General features: G+C 43.3%; 2 protein-coding genes across 3 annotated transcripts in view; one reads left to right on the top strand and one right to left on the bottom strand.

The window, feature by feature from the left end:
* Window positions 1-4595: 4595 nt before the first annotated feature.
* On the bottom strand, window positions 4596-22908 carry PGGHG (protein-glucosylgalactosylhydroxylysine glucosidase). 2 transcript variants are annotated; one of them, XM_032223910.1, is made up of 14 exons: window positions 22519-22908; window positions 22015-22304; window positions 20547-20757; window positions 19590-20025; window positions 15209-15328; window positions 13347-13478; window positions 13100-13211; window positions 12693-12765; window positions 9700-9836; window positions 8719-8852; window positions 8509-8604; window positions 8311-8408; window positions 5690-5904; window positions 4596-4837 (listed from the first exon to the last, which is right to left on the bottom strand). In XM_032223910.1, the coding sequence occupies exons 2-14, from the start codon at window positions 22265-22267 to the stop codon at window positions 4776-4778; spliced, it is 2079 nt and encodes a 692-aa protein (XP_032079801.1). In that variant the 5' UTR covers window positions 22268-22304; window positions 22519-22908; the 3' UTR covers window positions 4596-4775. The 2 variants fall into 2 exon arrangements, with proteins under 2 accessions (XP_032079801.1, XP_032079811.1); XM_032223920.1 differs by having other exon boundaries at window positions 22621-22908.
* A 548-nt stretch (window positions 22909-23456) lies between these two features.
* The window catches only part of LOC116505409 (NACHT, LRR and PYD domains-containing protein 3-like), a 69168-nt gene continuing 65902 nt past the window's right edge, over window positions 23457-26722 (top strand). Inside the window, exon 1 of the mRNA XM_032212633.1 lies at window positions 23457-23913. The gene's annotated coding sequence lies outside the window, so the exon portion shown is untranslated. The remainder of the gene's footprint in view (window positions 23914-26722) is intronic.

The raw sequence follows: 26722 nt of genomic DNA, 5'->3' as shown, positions 1-26722 counted from the left end.
TGTCATCAACTAACTGCAGCCTAGGCTGAAATTTCTGAAGCTGGCTTAAAAAATGACTGGGAGCACCATGGAGAATAAACAACTTACCCTACAGTACAGAACCGACAACCTGCTCAGGACCTGAATGCCATTTGTAAAACAAAAAAGGATGGCCTTAATTCTTGTAAATGTGATTGAGAGCTGCCTTTGGAGTAGAATAAAATAGAATAGAGCTGGAAGGAACCTCAGAGGTCTTCTAGTCCAGCCAGCTGCTCAAGCAGGAAAACCTACATCATCTCAGACAAGTGACTGTCCTGTGTCTTCTTAAAAAACTCCAGTGATGGAGCACCCATGATTTCTGAAGGCAAGCTGTTCCACTAGTGAATTGTTCTCACTGTTAGGAAGCTTCTACTTAATTCCAAGTTGCTTCTCTCTTTGATTAGTTTCCAACCATTATATTTTGTCTGCCCTCTGGTGCTTTGGATAATAATTTGACTCCCTCTTCCTTCCGGAGATACTCAAATACTGGAATACTTCTATCATGTCACCCCTATTTTTTTTCTTTACATTAGCCAGACCCAAAACCTGCTGCCATTCATTGAAGCAGGATAGTTGGGGGGGGGGGGGGCAGTTGCCTGTGGTTATTCTTTCAAGGAAGTCCAGAATTGGTCACCAAAATCGTAAGTACTGAAATTACTTTTATTGGAAGATGGTAATCTTGCAATTCTGAATGGGCTTCCTCTCTCCCATGCTTTTATCTTAGAGAACTAGGAAGGATTCTGTCTGAGAACCCTTACTCAAATATAAATTTCTGCTATGGAGGATTTACCTGACTATTGCCTTGCCTACTACTCTTCTTCAAACTTATTCTCAAGCACATTACATCTATGGGCCTCATTTAGCAACCACAAAACTTATCTGCATTTTTGTATGCATAGCAGAAATACTAGCTATGCAGAAATACCCACAATGTATCTAAATATATTTTTTAATATTCACTGTAGTAATCCAAGCAAGAAGTCCTGTCCACTGCTTAAAAGTGAATACTTAGAAATGGACTGGTAACCCTGTGGAGTTGCCACAAGCATAGGACTGTGATGCTAAATAAGTTTTGAAAACCACCTCTTGATCATCATCAGTTTCTGAACCACTTTTAAAGGCAGCTGCATGGAAGATGAATTGCAAAAATCTAAAGAAGTAGGGAGGAAAGCACTTTAGCTTACTTTTTCTTCACCCGAGGAAGCAAGTGGAAGCCTCAGTTTGCTGCACAGCAAATGGGCAAGGTTGGACAAATGAAGTTGCAGCTGTGTCTTCCTCCTAGCTGTACTGGAGAATGGAAAGACACGGGCCTGAATGCCACCCTGCAAACTGGCACCAAGCCTCCCTCTGCTTGTCGCATTTCCCAACAGTGAATTCCCACATATTACTGAACTAAAGCTCACCTCCCACATGGTCACTAAGTATACTAAAAAATCAGGAATGCTGCAAGCTATTGCCAACAACCCATAATGTCAAGGTTTTCACAAGTTAACCCAGAGCAACCAGATGCAAAGATTTTTTGGGGGGATAATTTTGGTTACAGCTGTGGTTTGGGTGCCATCATGTGGTTCCTTTGTTGACTTTCAAAGGCTAAAAGTAGATGGAAGTGATGCCTCCCAAATGCCTTTAAACAGCCCCCGGGTTGCTGTTCACAGAAGGCTTCTCTCACTGCTGAGCTCCTCTTGCAGACACTGCCCCGTTATTTGGAAAGAAGGGAGGTTTTCTTCCTCCCAGTGAAGGGGCTAGATGGGATTCCTGACCTAAACCGATCCTGAAATCCATAGATCGCCTTGTGCCCAAAAAAGCCCCTGCCTCATTCCAAACATTCACAACCACCACAGATGTGTGAGTCCACACAGGAAAAAGGGCACAGGAGGTAAAAGAGGGTCAGTGTCACAAAATCCAACACAAGGAGTTTGACCTCCCTCAGTACTGCTCCATTAGGCAGGGAGTTAGAAAAAACAGGATTGAGGAGCAACTTCAGGAGGAAGGAACATCTGTGTGTTTCCAATACACGTTTCTCTTGAGACTGACTGAAGTTCAGATGAAATATCTGGCTTAATTATTTGGGAGCATTCTCCCTTATGATTGTATTTTAATGGTTGAATGACATTATTGATGGGAATTTCTAGAGAATTCAATTTGCACATTTTGAGTTTGTTTACTTTGGACTCAAGATAGAGGCTATCCAAATATGGATTTCCCTCCCTCCCCCAAAGTTATTACCAGAATGAAAAATGCCTCAGTGTAAGTTTTGACTCCCACGAGGCACGAATTAGGATTAGATTCCAGCCTAATCACCACAGAACTGATATTGAAAAGCAGAGCTTTCACGAGAGCGAGGAAACATTTCAGACATTTCATGAGCTTTAGACCCTCATTTCAGAAACTGAATGTGATAAATGTCTGGATCACAAGGAAAAATAAATTGGAAATATTGGAAACCACAAGGTGGCCTTTCACAAACACATTACCAAAGAAATGGAAATAGTTTATACAATACCAGTTATTTCCAAAGTCATCTATTGCGGTAATTTAGCTAGCAAAATAATATTGTACTTTATAATTCTGATGAGTTGTAAAAAGAGAATACATACAGCTAGTCTTCAACTTATGACTACCGTATTTCCCCGAAAATACGACATCCTCATAATACAGCCATGCCACATTTTGGATGGGCAAAAATATAAGCCCCCCCTGCATTTAAGCCCCCTGGACAACCCCCCATCTCCGGTTAGGCAGAGCGCCGCTCACCAACCTAGCAGTATCCTGAAGGTGCCAAGCTGCGGGAATCTGGGGGGGAGGCAAAGGTGATCGCGTTGCTTGACGACTTCAGGATACCACTAGGTTGGTGAGCAGCTCTGTGCCCAGCTGAAGAGGGGGATTGCCGGGTGGCTGCTCTCTTGCGAGCGGGCTCCCAAAGAGCCAGGCACAGCCTCATGGGCGAATGGCTATGACAGCGCAACACAACAGCCATGAAGTGACCACGCTCACGAGCAGCCACCCGGCAAACCCCCTTTGCAGCCAGGCACAGCACCATTCACTGACCTAGGTGTATTGCCAAGCTGCGTGAGCGCCTGTTCACCGGCTCCTGCGGCTTGGCGCCTGCCAAATACCAGTGAATGGCACTCTGCATGGCTGGAGTGGAACTTTGCACGAGCGGCTGTTCCACTCTCCCTCACCCGCCTCCCAGCCTCCCAATGCATGGCCCAGCTCTCATTATGGAGCCAGAGCACCTCTGCTGCCGCTGCCATCTTAGCCTGGCTTTTTCCGTGGCTTCCAACCTGAGACTTTTGGCAGTGGCCGCTCATAGGGAGCCCACTTGCAAGAGAGCAGCTGCCTGGCAACCCCAAAACAATAAACCCTCCCCTCCTAATAAAGCCCAAGCCATGTTTTGTAGGTAAAAAGAAAATAAGACCCAGTCATATTTTCGGGGAAACAAGGTACAACTGAGCCCAACATTTCTGTTGGTAAGGGAAAATTTATTGAGTGAATTTTGCCCCATTTTATAACTTTTCTTGCCACAGCTGTTAAGTGAATCTGGTTTTCCCATTGACTTTGTTTGTCAGAAGGTTGCAGAAGCTGATCACATGACCCCAAGGCACCATCATAAATATGAGTCAGTTGCCAAGCATCTGAATTTTGATCAAGTGACCACAGAGATGCTGCAATGGTTGTAAATGTGAAAAATGTCAAAGTTTTTTCAGTGCTATTGTAAGTTTGGTCACTAAACGAACTGTTGTAAATTGAGGACTACCTGTTGTGGCCCGGCAGGAGCCATTGGAACTGCTGCCAGATTCCGACAGCGAGGGGTCTTATGAGTCGGCCTTGGAGGTGGTGGAGGACGCTGGACAGGGTGTCGACTCCGAGCAGGACGGGGAGAGACTGGTTGGCCACTAGGTGGTAGCAGAGCATTGGATCAAAGAGAATGTTCAGGAAAACATTTGGGAGTTGTTTCAGGATGCATGCAGCCAAAGGGCTACTCCACGGAAGGAACAATTGCGTAATTGTAGGAGATGATTGTGCTTAGCTGATTAAGATCCTCTCCTGAGTATAAAAGAGACTGTTTGTGCCACGCCCTGGTTGCAGGAGTCAACGTTCTCGTTGACGTTCATGATTCAGAGAACCCAACTTGGAGAAGTGGTTTGTTATGAGCGCTTGTTTGCATTGCCTAGGTTTGTAGTAATTGCTGCCACAGAGCTTATCTCTTGTTTATTTTGGGCTTGCAGCCAACGAGAGTCTGGACAGATTAAAACATTCTTTTGTACGTTTGTTTTGGCTTTTGTTCCTGGACGGAGAAGGGGGGGGTCAGAACACTACCTGTATGCAAGAATTAATGTACAAATGATATAAATGCTCAACATCCAGTTGGGTTGTTACAACACAATAGTAAAGCAGAGAGGCAAAGGTATAATTTCTCAATAAAGTATCCATGGAATTTGCATTATCCCAGGCTGTATATAACTTTATGTATTAAAGAAACATATCTCCAGTAATATTGCTGAGACTTACAAATTAATGACTCTGTAATATGCCAGTAATAATGTAGAATAAGAAAATCATCAACTCTTGCTTGATAGTTTTTATACGTGTCAGTTTCTTTATTTAAACTATACCCCTCTTATTATTTTTGCAAATAATTTAGAGTGGCAAACATATCCAATACACCTTTTCCTATTTTCCCCACAACAACAACAACCCTGTGAGGTAGGTTGAGCTGAGAAAGAGGAACTGGCCCAAAGTCACCCAGCCGGCTTTCATGGCAGAACAGATTCTTTCTGAATCCACCCAGCAGTTGTAAAGAAGGAAACACTTTCCCCTGAAATGAAAAGAAAGGCAGAATGTATAAAATAGTGATTGAAATCTATTCCAGTTTCCATCCTTCATTTCTGCTACTTCTCCATGTACTCCTATGAGACAGAATTAATTAATTATACATTTCCAGCTGTTATTAATTCCTACTTCCAACAGCCACATTGATGCCCAGAAGTCAGGAATAAAGCTTGTTGTAGTCCAGGTCCTCCAAACTGCTTTCCCTTCTAGAAATGCGAATTTCAAAATTTCCAGTTAGCAATTGGGGCATCCGACATGATCTGATGGGTCAGACAGATTCCATCCTGAAGAGTGTCTCTACCTTTCCCCACACAAAGCGATGGGTCCTGCTTAACGTTATTTTTAGGTGTCAGTATCTAGTAGACCTTAGCTAAACAGCCTTCTTGCTATACATTTTCTTCTAGGAGCTCTGGAACAAGAGTTGGAACTCAAGGCATTACATCAACACCTAAAGTTCTCAAGGGCTGAAGGCAATAATTGTTTATCTAGGTTTGCTTTGACTGGATTCCCACATGGAAAATCCAGAGAAGATAGAGCTACGTCTTATGAAAAGAGAGGAAATCATCAGAGAAATATGTTGTTTGGCATCCACTTATCAGATTCCTCAGCTGTCCTGGGAAAGTCACATACTCTTATATAGATTTTGTTTTTCATCTATAGGGACTGTGCTCTGTTTTTGGCTGCTTGTGGATCTTGATTGGCTCAGTTCCAGCTTTAACAAATATGAATCCCCAAAGGCCATCCTGAGGGCTAGTTTAGTAGTGCTAGTGATATAAAGTTCTTAAATGTTCTTAAGGGACAATGTGGAGTATTCATGTTATAGCAAACAATGTAACACCTTCTTTTAAGGACAGATGCTCTCCTGTTCGAGCCAGTACCACCTCCAGAACAGATAAGTGTAAATTGGGAGAAGACTTGGTCATTTGGATGGTGGTTTTCTCTTTGGTGAAGGTGAAATTCAGCTTGCTTCCTAAGTAGCAAATTCCAGTAATGTTCAGCTGCTTTATGTCATCAGGATAAACAGGGTCAAACTTCAGGCAGCTTCTGGAGATCCTAGGAAGAGCAGAAAGAACTCAGTGGCTAGAATAGGGAATCCCTTACATTATCACCAGCCTTGAAACAGGATACAGATGCATCACTCAGGGTTTCATTCAAGATTACCATTCTTCTCCTGAACAAGTGATTCTAAAGCAGAGTCCAAAAATAAGTTCTTCCAAAGCTTGATGGGAGTGGTGGGATGGCAAAGAAAGCTATTAAGGTCCAAGTTAAATTAACTAGCGGTAGTTTTTAAAAGGCATGTTAAAGCCCTAAAAGCCGGAGCTTAGAGTAGAATACACTTCCAGAAACTCTGGAGAGTTACCAGGCCAAAGTTGATCCTGCTGGCTAGAGTGGCTGATGCATTTTGCAACTTGATTTTTGCATCATCTATGCACATAATATTCTGTGGAGCAACATCAGCAAAAGAAAACAAAGCACTGATGGAAGAGAATATGTGTAGCTCAGGGTTGAATTGTGAGGTCCTTGGTGCTCTCTGAGCTTGGTTGTTTTCCTTCAGATGTTTAATTACCAAACTAGGTAACATCATCAGAGCATTTGGTGGGAAAAGACAAGATGGCCTTAATCTCAGTATCCCTGCTTGAGGGATTCTGGCTGCTCAGTTAATGGTATTTCAGATTAGCAGAAACAAAAGGAGTTTGATGACTGCAGTCAGAAGCATCTGCCCATGCACAACTCCTGCAGTGGGGAAAGCTTATTCCCCCCCCCCCCCTCACCCACCTTGACTTCTAAAAATAGTTATCATTGTAATTTTAATGTACATACATACATACATGGGACTTTTGAATAGTAATCACTCACAGCAAGTGCTAAATGAAATCATTCTATCCAAATTTTGTATTGCTTTACAGAATACTTTGTTACAAAGCTCTCACTATATTTATTTTTAGATGTGGCTTTTCTAACCTATATCGTTATGTTTTTATAAGAAATTATTCTCAGTCACACATACCCTATACACAACTTTTTTTGAACATATGGAGATATACTATATTGCCAAAAGTATTCGCTCACCCATCCAAATAATCAGAATCAGATTTTCCAATTACTTCCATGGCCACAGGTGTATAAAATCAAGTACCTAGACATGCAGACTGTTTTTACAAACATTTGGGAAAGAATGGGCGGCTCTCAGGAGCTCAGTGAATTCCAGCATGGAACTGTGATAGGATGCCACCTGTGCAACTAATCCAGTCATGAAATTCCTCGCTCCTATATATTCCACAGTCAACTGTCAGCTGTATTATAAGGACATGGAAGTGTTTGGGAATGACAGCAACTCAGCCACGAATGGTAGGCCACATAAACTGACGGAGCGGGGTCAGTGGATGCTGAGGTGCATAGTGTGAAGAGGTCGCCAACTTTCTGCAGAGTCAATCGCTACAGACCTCCAAACTTCATGTGGCCTTCAGATTAGCTCAATAACAGTGCGCAGAGAGCGTCATGGAATCGGTTTCCATGGCCGAGCAGCTGCATCCAAGCCATATATCACCAAGTGCAATGAAAAGTGTCAGATGCAGTGGTGTAAAGCACGCCGCCACTGGACTCCAGAGCAGTGGAGATGCGTTCTCTGGAGTGACAAATCACCCTTCTCCATCTGGCAATCTGATGGACGAGTCTGGGTTCAATGGTTGCCAGGAGAACGGTACTTGTCTGACTGCATTGTGCCAAGGTTTGGTGGAGGGGGATTATGGTGTGGGGTTGTTTTTCAGGAGCTGGGCTTGGCCCCTTAGTTCCAGTGAAAGGAACTCTGAATGCTTCAGCATACCAAGACATTTTGGACAATTCCAGGCTCCCAACTCTGTGGGAACAGTTTGGAGATGGCCCCTTCCTCTTCCGACATGACTGTGCACCAGTGCACAAAGCAAGGTCCATAAAGTCATGGATGACAGAGTCTGGTGTGGATGAACTTGACTGGCCTGCACAGAGTCCTGACCTCATCCCAACAGAAGACCTTTGGGATGAATGAGAGCGGAGACTGAGAGCCAGGCCTTCTCGTCCAACATCAGTATGTGACCTCACAAATGCGCTTCTGGAAGAATGGTCAAAAAGTCCCATAGACACACTCATAAACCTTGTGGACAGCCTTCCCAGAAGAGTTGAAGCTGTTATAGCTGCAAAGGGTGGACCGACGTCATATTGAACCCTATGGATTAGGAATGGGATGTCACTTACAGTAAATTCATATGCGAGTAAAAGCAGGTGAGCGAATACTTTTGGCAATATAGTGTACATTTTAAGCCAAATACACAATAAGACAGCTAAGAAATAGATTGTAAGAAACTCTAGGGTTAAGGAAGTTATGTCCCCATTCATTCTGCAACACAACATGTTCTGGGAGATCACATGATTTCGACTAGGAAGAAAACTGTGACATTTTTTTTCACCATTCCTAATTTATACCTGAACCCAGCATATCCAAAAAAGATGGCTTGCAGAAATCCACCCATCCCGGTCAAGAAATTTACAGCTCCTGATCCATCAGAGTTTTCCACCCAGATCTAAGAAAAAGAAGAATATATATTCTTATGTACTATAGATGATTGTTGTCAAGAGTAGAAGAACTTAAAGACAGGAATAAAATGTGCCCAATTGGTTGACCTTGAATGGCTCGGTGATGTTGCTGAAACATTTGCTCATCTGTTGTTGTGCTCTTTTGATTTCCTTCAGCTCCAACCAGCCAATTGCAAACATGCTCTGAAGGAAGAAAGACGCTGGTAACACTGAGGGTGCACTCTACCATCCACAAACAGATGCACTGCAGATGGGCATGGAAACCACTTGCTCCCTCCCTCAAGGCCAGCTTTTTACCCAAGTCATGGCAGGCCCCTGGGGATCAGTCACAGGCTCATAGATCTCTAGATCCTTCCTTCTGACTTCTGGGTCCATGGGGTACATGAGAGGAAACCCAAGCAAGACAACATCCGCTTGTTTCACTGGCTCACCTGTGGGAAGAGGCATGAAGCAAAGCTCTGAGGTGACCAAGATGTGGGATGATGATAGCTAATGAAATGGAACCTCCCATTTTCATACCACATTCCCTTTGATGGCGAAGGGGATACAGAAAGAAAGCCTCTACTTACCTCAAAGAATCTTGATGGATGGGAAGCAAAGGTGCAGCAGCTGTCACCATACATTAACATGCTGAGAAAAGGTCACCTGTTTTTTTTTTGTAACTCTACAGCAATAAAGCTCTAGGAGCCTGCTAAAATGTCCATCTGAAGAAACAACTTGCAGATATTCTACTATCTGGCCCATCAGTTTAGCCTATATGCGAGAGAGTTATCTCTTTCCAACTCATTCCCTCTTGAAGGGGTAGGCAAGTGTTAATCAAAAGCCACATGTAATGTCAAAAGCCTGTGTTGCCTTTGATACAAAAAAAGCAATTCTAATGCTGTCAAGCAGTTTCAGGCAATGAGAGGATTCCAGGGGATTATTGAAAGGAATGTGAAAACAAAGGTTTCCATTTCCTTCTGGCAAAGAAATCACCATGTTCCCAAATAATAGTGACAATAGAACAATTTTGCACTTTTTTTGTTGGTGTGAGGAAAAGGAAAATCTCTTGGCTTTACATTATTCTTCTCATTTCCATTCCCCCAGTGGAGAAAGTACATCCCTGAACAACAATGCGAAAATATTGACTATTGGGCAAAATATTAATTTGATGTCCCCCACCTTAGCATGCAAGCTAAGTGATGGTTACATTCCCATGATTAGTGAACATTTGATATGCAGTGCAGTTGGTTTTAAAATTAGGATGAACACCTCGGTTTCTTCTTCTGAATCCCTCACCTGGACAGTATCCATCATATTCTGGATGGTAACCTCTGCTCTGATCCAAAGGCACTTTAAGTTTCTTCATAATCTCCTTCCACTCTTCAGGGACAGCAAAATGCAACTGGGAGCCCAAGTCAATTGCAAATTTCAAGCTGAAACGGTATGGAGGGAAAAAGATCTAGCTGAGTTAACCTAGCAGAGAATTACAAATTGGAAAATGTTGAGGTTGAGGTTTAATGGATTTATATGCCGCCTTTTTCCCAAGGACTCAAGACGGTGTACAACATAAAAGAAAACACATATTACAAAAATTAAAAGGGACATTAAATAAAGTATCCAAAAAAACCCAATTGATATTTACAATAAAATTTTTAAAATTAAATTAAAATTAACATCCAAATTAATCCTGTATTTTATTCTATTCAGGCCAGGCCGGCTTGCTGGAAAAGCCAACTTTTTAGGGCACGTTGGAAGGACCGGAGCTCGGGGATTATGCAAAGCTCGGGGGGCAGCTCATTCCAGAGGGAAGGCGCTCCCACAGAGAAGGCTCTCCCCCTGGGGGTCACTAGCCGACACTGTCTGGCCGACGGCACCCTGAGGAGGCCAACTCTGTGGGATCGCACTGGACACTGGGGAGCTACTGGTGGCAGTAGGTGGTCTCGCAGGTACCTTGGGCCTAAATCATGGAGCGCTTTAAAGGTCATAATTAGTACCCTGAATTGCACCCGGAAGACAACAGGCAACCAGTGCATGCCGCCTAAAAGTGGTGTAACATGGGAGTACCTAGGTACCCCATGATAACCCATGCGGCCACATTCTGGACCAGCTGAAGCCTCCGGGTGCTTTTCAAGGGCAGCCCCATGTAGAGAGTGTTGCAGTAGTCCCAGCGAGAAAGGACGAGGGCATGAGTGACTATGCACAGAGCATCCCGATCCAGAAAGGGGCGCAACTGATGTATCAGGCGAACCGGGTAAAAGGCCCCCCTGGTCACGGCCGTCAGGTGTTCTTCTAAACTAAGCCGCGTATCCAGGAGGACTCCCAGATTGTGGGCCTTCTCTGAGGGGGGTAAAGTTTCTCCCCTATTATCAAAGATGGAACAAGATGCACAAATCAGGATGACGGAAACCACAGCCACTCAGTTTTGGAGGGATTGAGCTCGAGCTTGTTCCTCCCCATCCAGATCCGCACAGCCTCCAGGAAAAAAGTTGACATTTAGCATTTTTTTATGTTGATCCTGATTTGGTATTAAAGAGGTATAAAATTATTCCTCCCAACACATGTTTTAATCATTGTGATGTCATACTTGCTTAATGCTTACTTCTGTGAAATTAAATGGCATTCCAAAGGTACAACGCATACATTTTGTTGCAGAAGACAAATCAGTTATATGCCACTTAAAGAAATTTTGTGGACTTCTAGTCGTGGGGCAAACACAGGCATAATTTTTTCAAAAAATGTTACATTAACAGTCTCAAAAAGTATCTACACAAGTTTTGCAATTGTATGTCAACCTTTCTGCTTTTTACCAGTATTATTTGAGAACAGAATATTGATTTCTGAACAATGCTGTTACTTTTTCATAAATTTCAAAGAGATGGCTTCTAATGAAACCAAGAAAACCAGCAGGAACATTTTCAAGTTTATCATCTGTGTATTTCCCTTCCTTTTTCTTTAGAGTGTCTTTAAATGAACATGGAATCTGAGATCTTGGATAGCCAGTACTCATGGATTGTTTAATGGTTCTTTTTTGGGGTGGGGGTGGGGTACAATGTGGATTAGACTGGACCCTTCCAAATTTGGAATTCTCTGATTCCATAACTCGCCCACACCAGGGACATCTTCTCTGGCACTAACTGTGAGGGATGTAATAACAAAATCTAAATCTAGAGAAACACATTCGTAGACAACAGTCACACTCATGAATTGAATTTGAAAAAGATTCCCAAATAATCTGTAAAGTACTTGGAAATTTGTGCTTGATTTTATATTATTCAAACAAATTGGGGGAAATTTTGCAATTGTATTTACAATTTGCATTTACAATTTGCAAAGAAGCAATATATATTTCATAATACAGAGTATTCTTACAAAAAATCTTACTCTATTTCTATTGGATTGGCCTCTTTTTCTTTCTTTACATGGGCAGTACCTTTCACAAAGGGGGTGAGGAGGGAGAGAAGGAGGAAAAGTTAAGTCTTAAACCATCGCTGCATTTGAAAGTCAACTCCTCCTGGAAACCAGAAATTAAATTATATGTCAACTGGAAGCGGGAAGGAAGAGGGAGTTGACAAATATACTGTATTTGGTTTGGTCTTTGGACCAGAAAGTTCAAAGCATCTTCCCAAGAGTTGGGCTGAAGAGATGAAACTCCCCAGCCAGCCAGACTAAAGTATGACATGAGGCTCCGCCTATCATAATTATCTTTTATGTTCTTGAAGGGTAAGCATGCCAATGAACTTTTAAATTACAGGTAGTCCTGGACTTACGACCACAATTGAGCCCAAAATTTCTGTTGCTAAGTAAAACATTTTCAAGTGAGTTTTGCCCCATTTTACAACCTTTCTTACCACTGCTGTTAAGTGAATCACCAGTGTTGTTAAATTAGTAACACGGTTGTTAAGTGAACCTGACTTCCCCATTGACGTGGCTTGTCAGAAGGTTGCAAAATGGGATCTGGGACCCTGCAATAGTCACAAATATGAACCAATTGCCAAACATCTGAATTTTGATCATGTGACCATGAGGATGCAGCAACAGTCGTATGAAAAATGTCACTTTTTCCAGTGATGTTGTAACTTTGAAAGGTCTCTAAATGAACTGTTGGATTTAAATTTGTAACAGATAATAAATGCATTGAGAAGGTGAATTCAATGTTAACCATTAAAAAGCCCAAAGTAGAAAAAAAGCCAAAGAAAGAATAGAAATTCTGGAAGGAGAGAAGGACAGAGAAGAAATTCTGGGAGGAGAAGGGCAGAGAAGCAGGATCAGCAATTCTGGACATCTCTTACCTCCTCTGGGCAACTGCATTTGTATAGACAGAATTATCTACAGTGCAATGATATTCATCTGGGGGCAAAACACCTGAAAGGAGGCAGACAGTTTTAGAACTCAGCAGCCCTTCCATAGGCCTCACTGTGATGTCCTCATGGTTAGGAATGGACACCTATAAGCTGTCCAATCTTTTCTCTCTCTCCCAGAATCACTCTTGCAATAAGGATTGATGGATGAAGGTTTAAGGGTGCATATTGATTGCAATGCATTTGGGCATTTAAGAAAAACCTTTATTGCTCTCCCTCCTGTCTCCCAAAGTCATTCCCACCTATCATTATAGGTTCTGCCTCATCAGCTGTAGCTGCTGGAGGAGATGCACTGAACTGACTCCTATCCCTGCTCAGGAGCCCCCTTACACACTTACCCACAATGTGATAGTTTTCTTCCTCAGAGTTCCACACAACTCGGCTGCACCAGTATTGAGCGATAGCCTGGACTACATCCCAGCCACCTTCCTGCTGAAAGAGCTTCAAGTCCTAGAAGCGCATCAGGAGAGATTCCATTGACACTGGAGGGCCCCATCTGACTCAGACAGGCTAGCCAGGTTTAGTGGCAAAAGCAGGAGCAGGACGGGAGGCAACAGTGGCTTCTCCAAGCCCAGCCACAGCTACCTGAGTGAGGCAGAAATACTGCTCGAATGCCAGCATCACATCTCCATTGATGTGGATCTCCTCGTCTCCATAAATTTTCTCAGGGCAGACCTCTCGGCCCGTTGCCGCACTCTCCCAGGGAAACTTTGCACCCTGCCACAATGGAAACCAAAATGAAATAAAATCAAGTATCTTGACAAAGTCATAAGGCATATTAAATAATAAAATGTTTTCTTTCTTTGGAGGCATTCAAATCCAGAGCATGCTTGTTCAGGAATGGGCAGCTTTTCCCTGCAAGACAGAAGAGCCTGCTAAAGAACAGCCAGTGGCCTCATTTGCTCAATCCAGTTTCCATCCTCAATGAGAGAAGGCAACTTTTCAATGTCATTCTGGGCCTTGTTCAGTTGCCAAAGAATAGTTCTTGCGGTTGTTCAATGGTGGGTCCCCACAAAACTCTCCACTTGGGTCAAATGGGGTGAAACTCATGGGAGAGGGGTTGAATTCAGCACTTTCAGGATCCAGCCACATGTTCATAGGAAAGAAGAGAACACCTGGAAGTTGCCACATGAAGGCCACTGCTTGGATCCAATAAGCAAGTGAAGAAGTTTCCTGTTGTGATGCTACAGGTTAGAAGTTGCCAGTCTTTATAGCTAGTTTGGTGCAACGGTTAAGGCATCAGGCTAGAAACCAGGACATTCTGAGTTCTATCACCCCCTTAGGAAACAATCTAGTTGGGTGATCTTGGGCCAGTCGTCTATTCTCAGTTCTAGGAAGAAGGCAATAGGAAGCCACTTCCAAAGTCTTGCCAAGAAAACTGCAGGGATTAGTCCAGTCATCAGGAATCAAGACTGTTTCAAAGGCATAACCCCCCCTCATCCCTATAGCTTGACTTAAAATTTGCTGAGACTTAAATTAACTGATTTTAAACCCTCAACTTGCAAATTTGAGAAATGCTTACATGCTTGTGCCCTCTGAATCCATGGATTCAGCATCACTGGAGTTTTAGCAGCCAACTTCTGAAGGAAGTCTGCTCTTCAGGATTATGACCTTAGAAATTGTTACTACATTGTTGTTTAAGCATATTGCCTTAATTTAAAGTTAACTTAATCTTCACAGAATCAGCCCGCAACAATCTGGATCCTCAGTTTACCAACCTCAGAAGGATGGAAGGCAGAGTCAACCTTGAGCCAGTGGGAATTGAATTGCTGGCAGTTGGCAGAATTAGCCTGAAATACTGCTTAGTAACCACTGTGCCACCAGGGCTCCAACGATTAATCTAGCTTAATTTCAAATGATTTATATATTCATGTGGTGTTACTGGTGGTTGGTCTAAGTTACTTCATTTAATATATTCTAGACAAAGCTAGAAACTCACCCTGAATTTTCCATTGTGCTACTTCAAAAATTATTTTCAAATTAGCCTGTTGAAATTTGGAGCCCCTTGCCTGTTCTAACCATTTATGCTTTCTGGGGAACAGAGAAGGGATCCCTGACTTGTCTTCAGAGCAAGGTCCGAATCTGGAAAAGAAGCCATCTAACTTCTGAGAAAGAGTCAAAATCTCCTCAATGGGGACACCACTTCTTGTCCTTCTACTTCCAGTCTCCCCCACTTCAGATTGCAAAAGCTGCTTTTGAATATCATCAAGGCTTTCGAAACTGTTTAGAGCCACTCTTGTTTCAAAGGAGTTTCTGCTGCTGCGCCAGGATTTTACTTTTGTTTCTTGAAAAGCTGCCGAAATGCTAAAATTAAAAACCATTCAAAACCAGGGGAACCTCTGTGTGGATCCCAGCCATGACTAAAGGAAATAGTGAAGGAAACTGGTTCCATGCCTCCTGTGGAAAGAGAAGAAACTTTTCCTCTTGTCTTTGTAAGTGGCTTCTACCTTGTATCCTTGTTCCCGTGCATTGTGTAGAGCTCCCTCTAGTGTTTGGATCCTGTATTTTAAGATAGCACAAGCCGCTTCTGGATAGAAAAGCAGGATGTTTGGGTATATCCAGGTATCCTACGTTTAACAAACAAAAAAGGACAACATATATAAATATGGCCATCAAATGCAAAAGTTCTGCAAATTAGAGTAACTCCAGCAGTTATTCCTTTCCCGTAAGGGCTCCCAGCTTCATTTCTTTTTATTTAAATTTTTCTTTTATTACATTTTCATTTTCCTTTATACAATCACTTAAATACTGTGCAGTTAAAAAAAAAAAGAAACAATAAACAACTCATAACACTTCTATCCTACATACACCCTTCCTTCTACCCCTCCAACTTTCATTTCCCCCTTCCAACAATCCCCTCTTCTACTTCCCTTCCCCCTCAGCCATTCCTTTCTCCCCTTCCCACCATCTCACCCTCCTTACATTCCCTTCTCACTCCCTCTTAATTCCCCCCTCTTCTTTCCCTCTACACCTCGCTTCGGTGTATTTCTAGTATTCATTGGTCTATTTGTTTTGTACTAAAACAAAAGAAAAATAAAAGGAAAAGAAAGAAGAAAAGAAAAAAAGAAAAAAAAAAGCAACAGTATCCAAGTGCATTCATTGTTCTGAAAATTGAGTCTATACTTCCACCCTCCCCCCCACCCACCCCCTGAACCCCCCTCCCTGACCCCCTTCCGACTTCCCAGGTCCCATTCCCGGCATCGTTCTTTATCAAGCAAAGTCTGGAGTATATTGAAACCAAATAGATTAGAAGTTACAAAATAAAATAAAAAATAAAAAAAAGAAAGAACAAAAAAGAAAAGAATAATAAAAGGGAAAAAAGGGGGGGGGAACCCCCCCCCCAAGAAAGAGAAGTCAATATACTCTCTAACATTAACCTCAGCTTCTCATTATTTTTAAAATCTTAAACAATATCTTTACCTTTCCGCATATAAATTCTATACCTCCCATCCTGCCTTTACCCGTGTCCGCATATATATTTTATCCTCATCCATTGCTCCTCCCATATTTACTCCACCCTCGTGTAGACTCTCCGGATAATCTTTCTTAACCTTGTATTCAAATAACAATTTATACAAAAATCAGCTTACATTCTGGATCAAGGTAATCTAATTGAACTTTCACTACCCTTCCATCTACCCCACGCCACCCGACTCCATTCATCCCAAACCACAATCCAAAAAAAACACTACGATCTCCGCTCTCCTCGCCCCAAAGAATAGATCATGCGCAGTTTAAATTAAGATTCAAACAAGTCTTATATAAGTCCCATACAATATATGTCCAAATTCAGCACCGCTTCTTTCAGTCTCAATATCTCTTCATCGGTATACAGCTTTGTCATTTTATACCAGACAGGAGTCCTGAAATTTTATTCAAATTAATAATTTAAGAAGTATTTTAAAGGCATAGCTGGATCTTTATTCTTTACTCTTCTGCCCTTCCGGAAGGAAAAAACAACACCCTCCGCCTTGTAGCCACATGTCCCGCTACTTATCTTCTCCTTCTCCTTGTCTTTCTCCAAGTCCGGGTAAGTCAGGAAGTCCCGCCTTCAGAGTTTTGTTGTAAAAATCTCGGGCTTCACAAACAGAATTGAGACGATATTTTTGGTTCTCAAATGTGACTGTGATACCAGATGGCACTTCCCATTTATATTGTATCTGAGAATCTCTGAGTTTTTCAGTTAAGAAAGTGTAGTCTCTCCTTGCTCTTAATATTTGAGATGGTATTTCTTTAAAAACAATCAAGTCCTGTCCATCGATTCGCAGCCTGTTATTGTAGAACTTCTGTATTATCGCATTTCTGGATTCTCTTGTGGTGAAATATATAATTATGTCCCTCGGAAGCTGTCGTTGTTTTGCTACACACGAGTTCTGGCGATAAATTTTTTGAATCTGCCAATCAAAGTTAAATCCCGGACTTCCCACCGAACGTCTGAAAGCCTCAAAAAAGGTCTGTTTCAAGTTCTCCTGTTCCTTTTCATGCAATCCTCTGACTCTTATTGCAAACGCAGTCTTATTGTAATTTATCATAACGAGTTGTTTTTGAGCATTTTCAACTTCCTGTTGTAACGTTTGAATTTTAGATGTCAAATTAGAATTAGTTTTTTCCAAAAGTTCCAATTTGTCCTCCATTTCAGAAACATAATCTCTCATAACAGTCATAACTCTGATCGTATCTTCCCTTGTTTGAGCAATTTTGGCGTCCAGTTTATCATATAAGTCCGATAAAAGTTGTTTAATTTCCTGTCTGAACTCTTTAAGGGTTTCAAAAAGAAATTCTTGCGTTAAGAGATCTCCAGTAGAGGGCGTGGGAGGCAAGGGCAGCGATTTTGTAACAATTTCTTGAGATGTATTATTAAGGAGACGCTTAGACTGCTTCGATTTGGGAGCCATTATAAAAAAACGCACAAACAAACAAAGTCTCTGCTCCCCTCGGTTTTAAATGGGATACTATTTATAGACTTTTAACAGTTAATAAGGAGAAGTCTTCAGGAGAATAGAGCTGATTGAGTGTGTCATATATCAAACGCAGAAGCTATAAAATCGGCATCTTGTAACGCAGCTGGATAAGAAAGCCTTTTACAAAATTGAAGCTGGTATTTTGAATAGTAATAAAAAAAAATTTACAACTTCAAGTTAATATTTGGTTTTAAAGCCATTTCAAAATTTATCTGCCTGCAGTTAATAAAACTCTATTGCCTGAATATGCAGCTTTAAGTAAAGAGGCTTTTATTTTGAAGTTTAAGGCTTGGCAGAACTTTCAGTGAGTAAACATTGTAACAAGACCGTTCAGCAGATTCATCACCATTTAACTTCCAGATAAGCAAAGTTAATGAAGGAGTAGAAATGAAACTAATTAAAAAGCTTCTGCTGGCCTATTGTGAAACCAAAACATGTGATAAGCAATCTCTTTTGTTTTGAATTCTTGTGAATTCTTGTGAGGATTAACAAAAAGTGTTCATTATTACCGGAGAAACCAGCCTGCTCGGCGCCATTTTAAAAGCCTCTAAGTAAATAATTTTTCGGAGGAGAAAAAGAAAAGAAGCTAAAATGTTGATAAACAATTATTGTCCACGGAAATGGATTCAGCTCGTGATAAGATTAAATCAAACAAAACTTGGAACTGAGTGGGGGAGACCTACTTTGTCCTGCACAAGGCAGTTTGAAATTCCAAGCACGGACAGCCGTTCTGCCTTGGGCTAGCCCCCCTTTCCCTGCAAGCACAAAGCTGCAAAAATCGAAGAGCATTTGCCAGCAAAACAATTTCTTCTTTCCTTCTTGCCTGAAGGATAAGAAAACCTGATAAGACGTCAGATGGAAGATCCTCTAAATAGGTACGTAGCCAGGAATTCGGAGGCAGCTGATTTTTTTGCTGCCACCACCAGCAAGCTCCTCCCAGGAAGTCTCAGGGCTCCCAGCTTCAGATGAGGATGAGTCTTCTGGGAGACAAACTTCTTCAACCCCTCCCTCAGAACAAAATCTGGGCCCTGGGAATTATGTCGCTTCAGTTTAAAAAATAGAGAACCACATGATGAATATTCTTCTCTGGGGCAGGAGGCTGGTGGAAAGTTAATATCAAATCCTCCTCAGGGGACTGTGGAAGAAAGCGCTGCTCCCACGAGTGCATGCACGCATAAAGGCTCCTGCCCTTCCCTTTTCCTCTGGGCTGCCAACCCAGAAAGTTTGGGGAACTCTGATTTAGGGGACAGTGTTTAAATCAGGAAGTGCCAGAGCAATAATAAAAACATGGTATTTTACATGTCAGATGAAACAACCGGAAGGTTAGCAAAGCTTAAGTTACAAAGGAATGGATAGAGAGGGAACGAGGGAGGGAGGAGGGGAAAATTAGAGACAGATCCAGAGTCAGGTCATTTTTTAATAAGACCTTCCAACTTGTTGTCCATGTTGAAAAGATATTTTATTCGAGAAGCAGAGACTGTGCCTCAGGACAGAACATAGATAACAGCCGGATTCAATCCATGTCACCTCAAATTAAAAAGATCCCTAGTTTAAACACACACATACATTCTACCCATGAATGTCAGGTGAGACAAACTAAGTCTAACTTTCTATCTTCACTTTCCAGGTTGAGTCACATATCTGAACTAACAGTTGATTGCATGGTACTTATATCAACCTGCAACAGAGAGAAGAAGACTTGGGCAAAATTCACAACACCTTTTAGTCTTTGCATGCGCATCACAGAAAGCCAACACTAGCTGCAGGACAGTAGATGACCCGGTCTTTGCCATGTCAGGCAGCATCTTCCCCAATTCATCTCCCCTTCATCCAGGAGTAGCAAACTGGGGTGGTTCCCTTTGCTCACCTGGTCCCAGAAGACATGGCCCCAGTAGTCTTCACCGGATGTGCCGTTGGAAAGGCCTCCTGGGCTGATTCCAGAGAAAGGGAAGTTAGCAGCGCCCAGAGGAGGAATGGCACTCAGCAGGTAATACAGGCAGCCATATATGGCCTGGCTGAAGGGAAGAGGCCCGTCCACATCTACACAGCAGCCTTCCCAGAGCGCTGCCCATGCCTGGGTGTGAGACAGATATAAGGAACCCGATCCAACCAGGGTCATCCCTTCACAAAAAGTCCTTTGCACAACCTCTTCAGACTCTGCTACGGCAGTGAGGAACTCCCATCTCTGCTCCTTCCGGTCTCCAGGGAGGGTCACTGATTGGGGCACCGGGGTCCAGATCATGTGTACAGTAGGCTGGGGGCCACCCTCTACTTCTGGGACCAATGTCTTTCCATAGAGATAGCTAAAGAGGAAGAAAAAATGGGAATCCTTATGTTTCTCTCGGAATATTAGAGGATCTACTAAACAACTGAAACATCACTGGAATTCTAGACTCATTGAGCACAAAGACTTTGCTTTGCATACCTTTTGAACTCTAATCTAAACCTTTTCCATCTCCCCATTCTCCTTTTCCTTTGTATCTCTGCCTATCCCTTTTAAGTGCAGTGGCCAATGGTTCTCTTCTCTCTCAATCTCTCTGCCTCGTAGACCAAGCTACTTGGGAGTTCAAGAGTTGTAGAGCAAGCATATCTGGAGGACAGCAGGTTAGGGAAGGCAATATTAGTCAAAGCCCACCTTTTCTTAACAACAAAAGCACCCTCTTAGCACGATAGGCGTTTCCTGACAGCCTTCCTGTGTCCTCTGGAGGGGACTGCATTTATTTCCTATTCACAGAATCCACTAGAAAAAGAACTAAGCTTTGTTATTGCAATATTTCAATGCTTGGCCAGGAGCCACAGAAAACATTCCCACAATAATACTCACTGAGCTCCCAGGAAATCTGGCCCTTTCTGCAAGTCCAGGTCTGGACTCTCTGGTTTGAACTGCGTCTGGAGATTCACTGTGATGGGTTTAGTTTCGAGAGCTGATCTTGAGATTGTTATGCTGGAAGCCAGAAGATGGACAAGAGACTGGTGGGGATAGACTGTGTGAGTAGCTGTGTATCTTGAGCACTGAGCTGTATGGAGATAGGTCCCTGCAGACGGAAGGAAAGGGTCAGTTTGAATGCATACCCTAAATTCTCATGTCGAATCTACTTTGCAATTTCACATAAGGAAAAGGGTCTGGCATAAGAAATTGAAGCATGGCTGACAATATAATCCTCCTGTTATTTGATGCATTGGAATATCAAAAGGGATCTTTGTGATTGTCTTCTTAACAATTAAATCCAATCCAATTCAAGGAGTGAAAGATAATCCATTGCTTTGCCAAGTGTCACCCAATTGGTCGTTTGGATCCAGAGACAATAAACATACCAGCGAATAAAGACATTTTAGGCTTTATTATTAACTTAAGCTAACAGAAAAGCATTTATATCAAGCAAGCTGATTCCCAATTTCTTACAAGCTGTTGGGAGCTCCTTCATAAGGACAGCAGTGATACCCCATTGGAGGGGGGGATGGCAATGTTCCCAGTACACTGGGCTAGGTTCTGTGCAGAAGCTCCCAGCTTAAAGGCCATTACTAGAGTTTTTATTAACCTGACATCGTGACTTTATCCAGACTGCAAGACCTGACCTGGACAGTGAGGCACCTGACTCTGGGATGGGAGTTAAAGAGTCTGAGACTTTTATAGGTAAGTTTTGCACCTAGGGGAACATTTCCCCTCCCTTCACCTTTGTTCAGCAACCAAGAGTGAAAAATAAGCAGGTTAACTAAGAATGAATTCTACATTTTCCAACAAGTATGTCACAAGAAATCAAAATATGTTATTAAATTCCTCAAAATATAATTGATTTTCCATATTGTTACCATATCCATTTTCACAAAAAGGTGAAAATGTTCTCCAGATTTTGAGCACTCTGTACTGTCATTAAATCACATTCCTATCTTGAAAAGTCTTCTCTTCTTCCAGGTTGGAGGTTTTAGGAGGTTTTAGGAGGTTGGACAAGACATGCTGGACACCAACTCACGTCATCCTGTTGCTAATGGGGATTATTTTGCTGCATCTGGAGATCTAGTTGGAGAGGCTGTTTTAAAAGATGCTTTTCAAAATAGGTTCATTTGACAGATTTTCAGATTCCTTTATGAGCTAGGAAGGGATTCAAACTTCAGATAGTTCAGTTTGAATTTTCTATTTTCCACCCCTTTTTCTCCTTTTTAAATCGTAGCTTCACATTGTCTTTCAAAAGAAAAGCTCATTTCTATATTCAGCATGTGAGTTGAAGAAAGCTGCCCTGGCAGGGTGGCAGGAATGAAACAACGTAGATGAGGAGGGTGGCATTGCCTCTTACCTGTCCTGGTGTCCAAACAGAAGGTCTCCCTCAAGTCATCAGCCCCATCCACATCCATTTTGACATTAAGGGGACTGGGGAGATCAGCCCGGTGCGTCTGCCCAACTTCTCCATTGTACACCCCGTTGACATGAAGGATGTCCCTGTAGACTCGGGTGCCCAGATAGGCATTGGTCAACGTTGGGAGGAGTCTGGCATCAGAAGGCAGAGCGTCCGTGGTAAATACAGCAGGGTCTTCACCCACCACTGCCATCTCAAGAAGAAGGAGGAAGCAATGGCTGGAGTTCCAGCTGGAGAGAAAAACAAGGCACACAATATGTACTTTATCTTAGTGTTTCTCACCCTTGGGAACTTGTAGGTGGATTTCAACTCTCAGAATTCCCCAGGTGACTGGAATCTGCCCATCTTAAAGTTCCCAAGAATGAGAAACGCTGCTTTGTTTGCATGGCATTGTGCCAAGGGATGGATTTCCATGCCCATCATCCCACCCTCCCCCAATCTCACATGGTACCGAAGATCAGCTTAAAATCCACATGGGAAGAAGGACTCAGATGGATCCATTCTGCGTGTGAGGGTGCAAAGGAGAGGCAGGCAGGCAAGTCTTACAGAATTTGGGGAAACGGCAATCCTCCAGCAATTCCTCATCAGCTAGTAGGGACTAATGGGAAATGTAAGTCCAAAAGTCCAGGCTGTTGTAGAGAAGAAAAGAACCAGCCCATCCGCACAGAAATATTCCCAAGGAACGGAGGAAGCTCTGAAAAGAGCCGCCGGTCATTCCCGCCCCTTCTTCCGCCTGGCGAATTTGCTGTTTAGTCCTAATTCCGCAGGGTGGGAACAACTCCAAGAGGAGAAATGGAGCTTTTTGTAAAAACTGGCCACGCCTTCCGGGCCAAGGGACAGGAGGGGCCTCGCGTCTCCCCTCCTCCCTCCGGCATCGGCCCTTTTCTGCCTTTCCCTTTTCTCTCTTTGAGACTCTCCCAACGGGTGCCGCAAGGGGGCAGCATCTGACCGCGCAAGCGCGAAGAATCCAAGGTGGGGTTATGTTTTTTCCTACGTTTAGCTGGAAAATCCCGAACTACTAGGATAAAAATCGGCACTCTGCGAAACCCACTCACCAGTCAGAAATTGGACAGCCATTAAGTGAAGCAACAAGCACTTTATTATAAACTACGGTTTAGCAAGAGGTGGTGTCTAGCAAAGTAGACATATCACCCCCCCCCAAATAGATTTCAACAGCGTTTTATTTCCTCAGCCCAAACGCAAATCCCTTTTGACGAGGACCACGAAGTTCACAATTTCCCTAAAGTACCATTGCCCTTTAAAGTGGCTTTTCTAATGGCCATAGGTGACTTTTGCTTTGCCCACAGTTGCTGCTTTTCCGTAATTTAGCTGCATAAGCATAAGAAACAGAAACAAGCAGATCATTTCTAGCGTATGTGTGAGCTCTTGTGGTTAAAAGTTGAACAAAAGAACGCTTTAAAGATCACGTTGGTAACGAATCTTTGTCTTTGATTGGATAAACTTTGTTTCTATCTGCCTAAAATGTATATAATACTCTGAGCCACTCTTCCAGGGTGTGGCTATTCCCTACATGCATTTGTTTGTATGTTTTGGATGTAGTTTTGTCACCCAGTTTTTACGATGGCCATAAATAAAAGCTGATACTTTTTGCAAGCCTCGTTTGGAGTCTCCATTCTCTTTGGCATCTCAGTGGCCCGGGAAAAACTGCTGGAACCTTACACAAGCAAGCAGGAAATACAAGCAGGAAGAGGGTTAGAGCAACACACATGCTTTTAAAAGTGAAACTACTCTTTACATCCGGTATGAAAATCCAGTAAACAGACCTTTTCAACCATTTAGCAGCATTGGATTATGCCTGTACATGTTCACCACAGAGTGGTAAGTCTAAACACTTTATTGTTCAACATGGATCAATTGTTCTTCTGGGTAGATGCTTGGGTGAGATGCTTGTGAATGGGCACATTCAGACACTTCTGGTTATCAGAGGCATCCAGATTGTTCATGTAGTGAAAGTCAGCCTAGAGGAAAATGCTTCCTTGTACTTTATTTAAGCAATGAAGGGTTCGCAAGTGGCAATTTCACACAACTCAGCCTGGGCAGTAACTTGACTCTAGAAAAGCTCTTACCTAGTAGATCAATTATCTACTAGGGCACCTGGGGTGTTTCAGCTATTACTGCGTAGATCTCTTTGGTTGGCATCCCTTGATAGCTGGGATAGGGTTTGATTACATGTGAACTCCCATTCCATTCATATCAAAGGCATCTTTTAAGGTGCTTCTAGATTGAAAGGATTAACTGGTGACATCACCCTTGCCTGTGGGATGCCTGTGGGGGCTTCTTTCTTGACACCATTCAAGGAGCAGGAGTGAATGATGTGAGCTCATCCCACCATGCAGTACTGCACTTGGCTCTCAAACACAACATCCTAACCAAGTGAGCCACCCCACTCTTAATGAATGTGAACTGTCTTGATTCTGTCTTGGGATTTGACTCAGGTGAAATATCTACCTTCTAATGTAAGGAGGACTATCCATCCCCCTCTGCTGCTGTTGGGCGTCTCTCTCCATGCTAGGAGGCCTAAAATCAGCCTCCCACATTCCCCCCTCCCCCGTCTCTTCTTCTGCTTCTATCTTTTCAGTCTCTCACCCTCTCCCTCTCTTTAAAGGAGGAACGCTTTGCAGCGCTGCCATGTTTGATGTGTCTTTTTCTGCTGCCTCTGCAGCCAGTTCGCTCTTTGCTCTAATTCAGTGCAGTCCCTTTTCCTCCCTCCCTCCCTCTCCCCCTCTCCCCGTTTGAGTGGAAAGGGAGCGAAGCAACACACAGAATGTGTGAAGGGGGGGGGGAGAATCTCTCTGATTGCTAATAGCCGACTAACAACTTGAATCATTCAGCATTAGGTAAACTGACACTCCCTCACAGCTTCCTTCCAGCAGCAATTTCAATTTCAATTAAAGCAAACTCAAAGTAACTTGTTATGACTCTGTGCGCACTTGCCTGGCCAGCCGCTTACCAAGAAGACCTGAGAGCTGCCGCCTCGGTCCAAGCCGTGTGCGCACGCAGGCGCACACTGAGAGAGGATGGAGCCATCCACTTCCCTAGCACAGGAAGGGGTTTGAGGTTGCGACCCTGAGCACCAACATCACAACTGCCCCTTCCTCTTTTCCCCTCCTCTTGTTGCGGTCGCGCTCTCTTCTTCTCCCCCCTCCCCCTCGAGCTTGCCATTCCCCTCACGGCGCCTGCAGGGCTTGAGACTTTTCCCTCTCCTCTTTCCCGAGGCTTTAACGGAGGGGAAGCAAAAGCTCCCAAACGGCAGCTTTGAGCTTGCTCTGACAGATCTCCTTTTTTCCCTCCCCTTGCCTCGTTTTTTTTAAACTTTAGAGGCAGCGTTTACAGGCAAAGCTCACGCGCGGATAGGACGACCTGCCCCCTCCCCTCCGCTTTGTTTTTCTGCCCTCCTTTTCACTCAAGGGATTTGACGGTGCAGCAGGATTAGCCTGCTAATCTGTGACATCGAGCATTTGGGGGACTCTAGCGCTCCTCGCTCTGTCACCAGAGCTTCCGCTCTCTACTCAAGGAATAAGAAAGCCGCCCTTCCACTTGGCGCTCTTTAGAAGTCATTTAGAAGGACTGCAGCTCAGTTCGCCTCTCCTCACTTGGCAACTGCAGGAGCCACAAGAAGCAAAACGCTTCCCTTTCCCCTTCCAACGAAGGCATAATTACGCAGACGAAGAAACGCCCGCACGCACACAAAGGGACACCCTCGGTTTCGGTGACTAAGGGGAAATGTTCATTATGCCAAGGCTGCACCAGAGCCAAATGCCGGGGGCAAGCGAGTACCTCCACACATATACATCCTTTCCATCTAGCTGATTTGTGCACACCCGTCAAGCGACAGCCAAGGCGCAGCAAAGGTGCATGCGGGGGTGAGTGGCTGCTGCTGGCTTAAGGAGGATGCAAAAGGACGCTGCTTCTCTCTTGCGCTAAGGCTCCGGCCATCGCCTTGCTGTGTTATTCCCCCCCCCCCCCGCCTCCCCACGAGAAGAGGAGGAGGGGAAGAGGATTGTACTATTGGCCTATGATACATTATCTAAAAAATGTAAAGCCACTTCTAATTGCTGTTGAAAACATGGAAACCATAAAGGACAGTTTACCATGCATGGCAGTCTAGTGAAATAGTGAATGCCAATAGATATTCAGAGAACTAAAAATAATAATATTACAATAAAACTAGAATTTTTTTTCCTAGGACTTATGAATAGCCAATTACAAAAGACTCATGGATGATTGGTTTTATACATGGTAATTGCAGGGAGCAAATATGGAAAAAATACAGAGATAGCCACAATGGTGATATGAATCACAAAGATGGTAGAACTTTCATAAATGGCTAAATTGAGATGTTTGATTAGGAAGGGAAGAGCAGTCCCTTTATAAAAGACTAAAAACTCCTTAAAGACTTTTTGTTCAAAATGGATAAAAATGAACTCCTGGGTTTACTGGTTAAAAAGGACTGTATTGAGGGCTTCTGGGGGAAGGGACTTGCTGGTGGGAGCTGGTCGTTACAGCTCCGGAATCCTGGTGCGTTTATCTGTCGGATGAGCAATCCATCAGCCATCTGACAGCTTGTTTACCTTTTCTTCGGGCCAAGAAGATAAGGTGAGCTAATTGTGCCGGCAACGTGCCAACC

The sequence above is a fragment of the Thamnophis elegans genome, chromosome 1 (genome assembly GCF_009769535.1).
Source record: "Thamnophis elegans isolate rThaEle1 chromosome 1, rThaEle1.pri, whole genome shotgun sequence".
NCBI lineage: Eukaryota > Metazoa > Chordata > Lepidosauria > Squamata > Colubridae > Thamnophis > Thamnophis elegans.
This window is presented reverse-complemented; position numbering and strand designations above follow the sequence as displayed.

Bases quoted from the DNA above. Each gene is read 5' to 3' on its own strand.
- PGGHG (XM_032223910.1), bottom strand. From the start codon at position 22,267: ATGGCAGTGGTGGGTGAAGACCCTGCTGTATTTACCACGGACGCTCTG. The intron at 13,212-13,346 runs GTAGCTGTGGCT...ATGCGCTTCTAG, and splicing joins AGTATTTCTGCCTCACTCAG to GACTTGAAGCTCTTTCAGCA. The intron at 5,905-8,310 runs GTATAAATTAGG...TGCTCTTCCTAG, and splicing joins TTTGGATATGCTGGGTTCAG to GATCTCCAGAAGCTGCCTGA.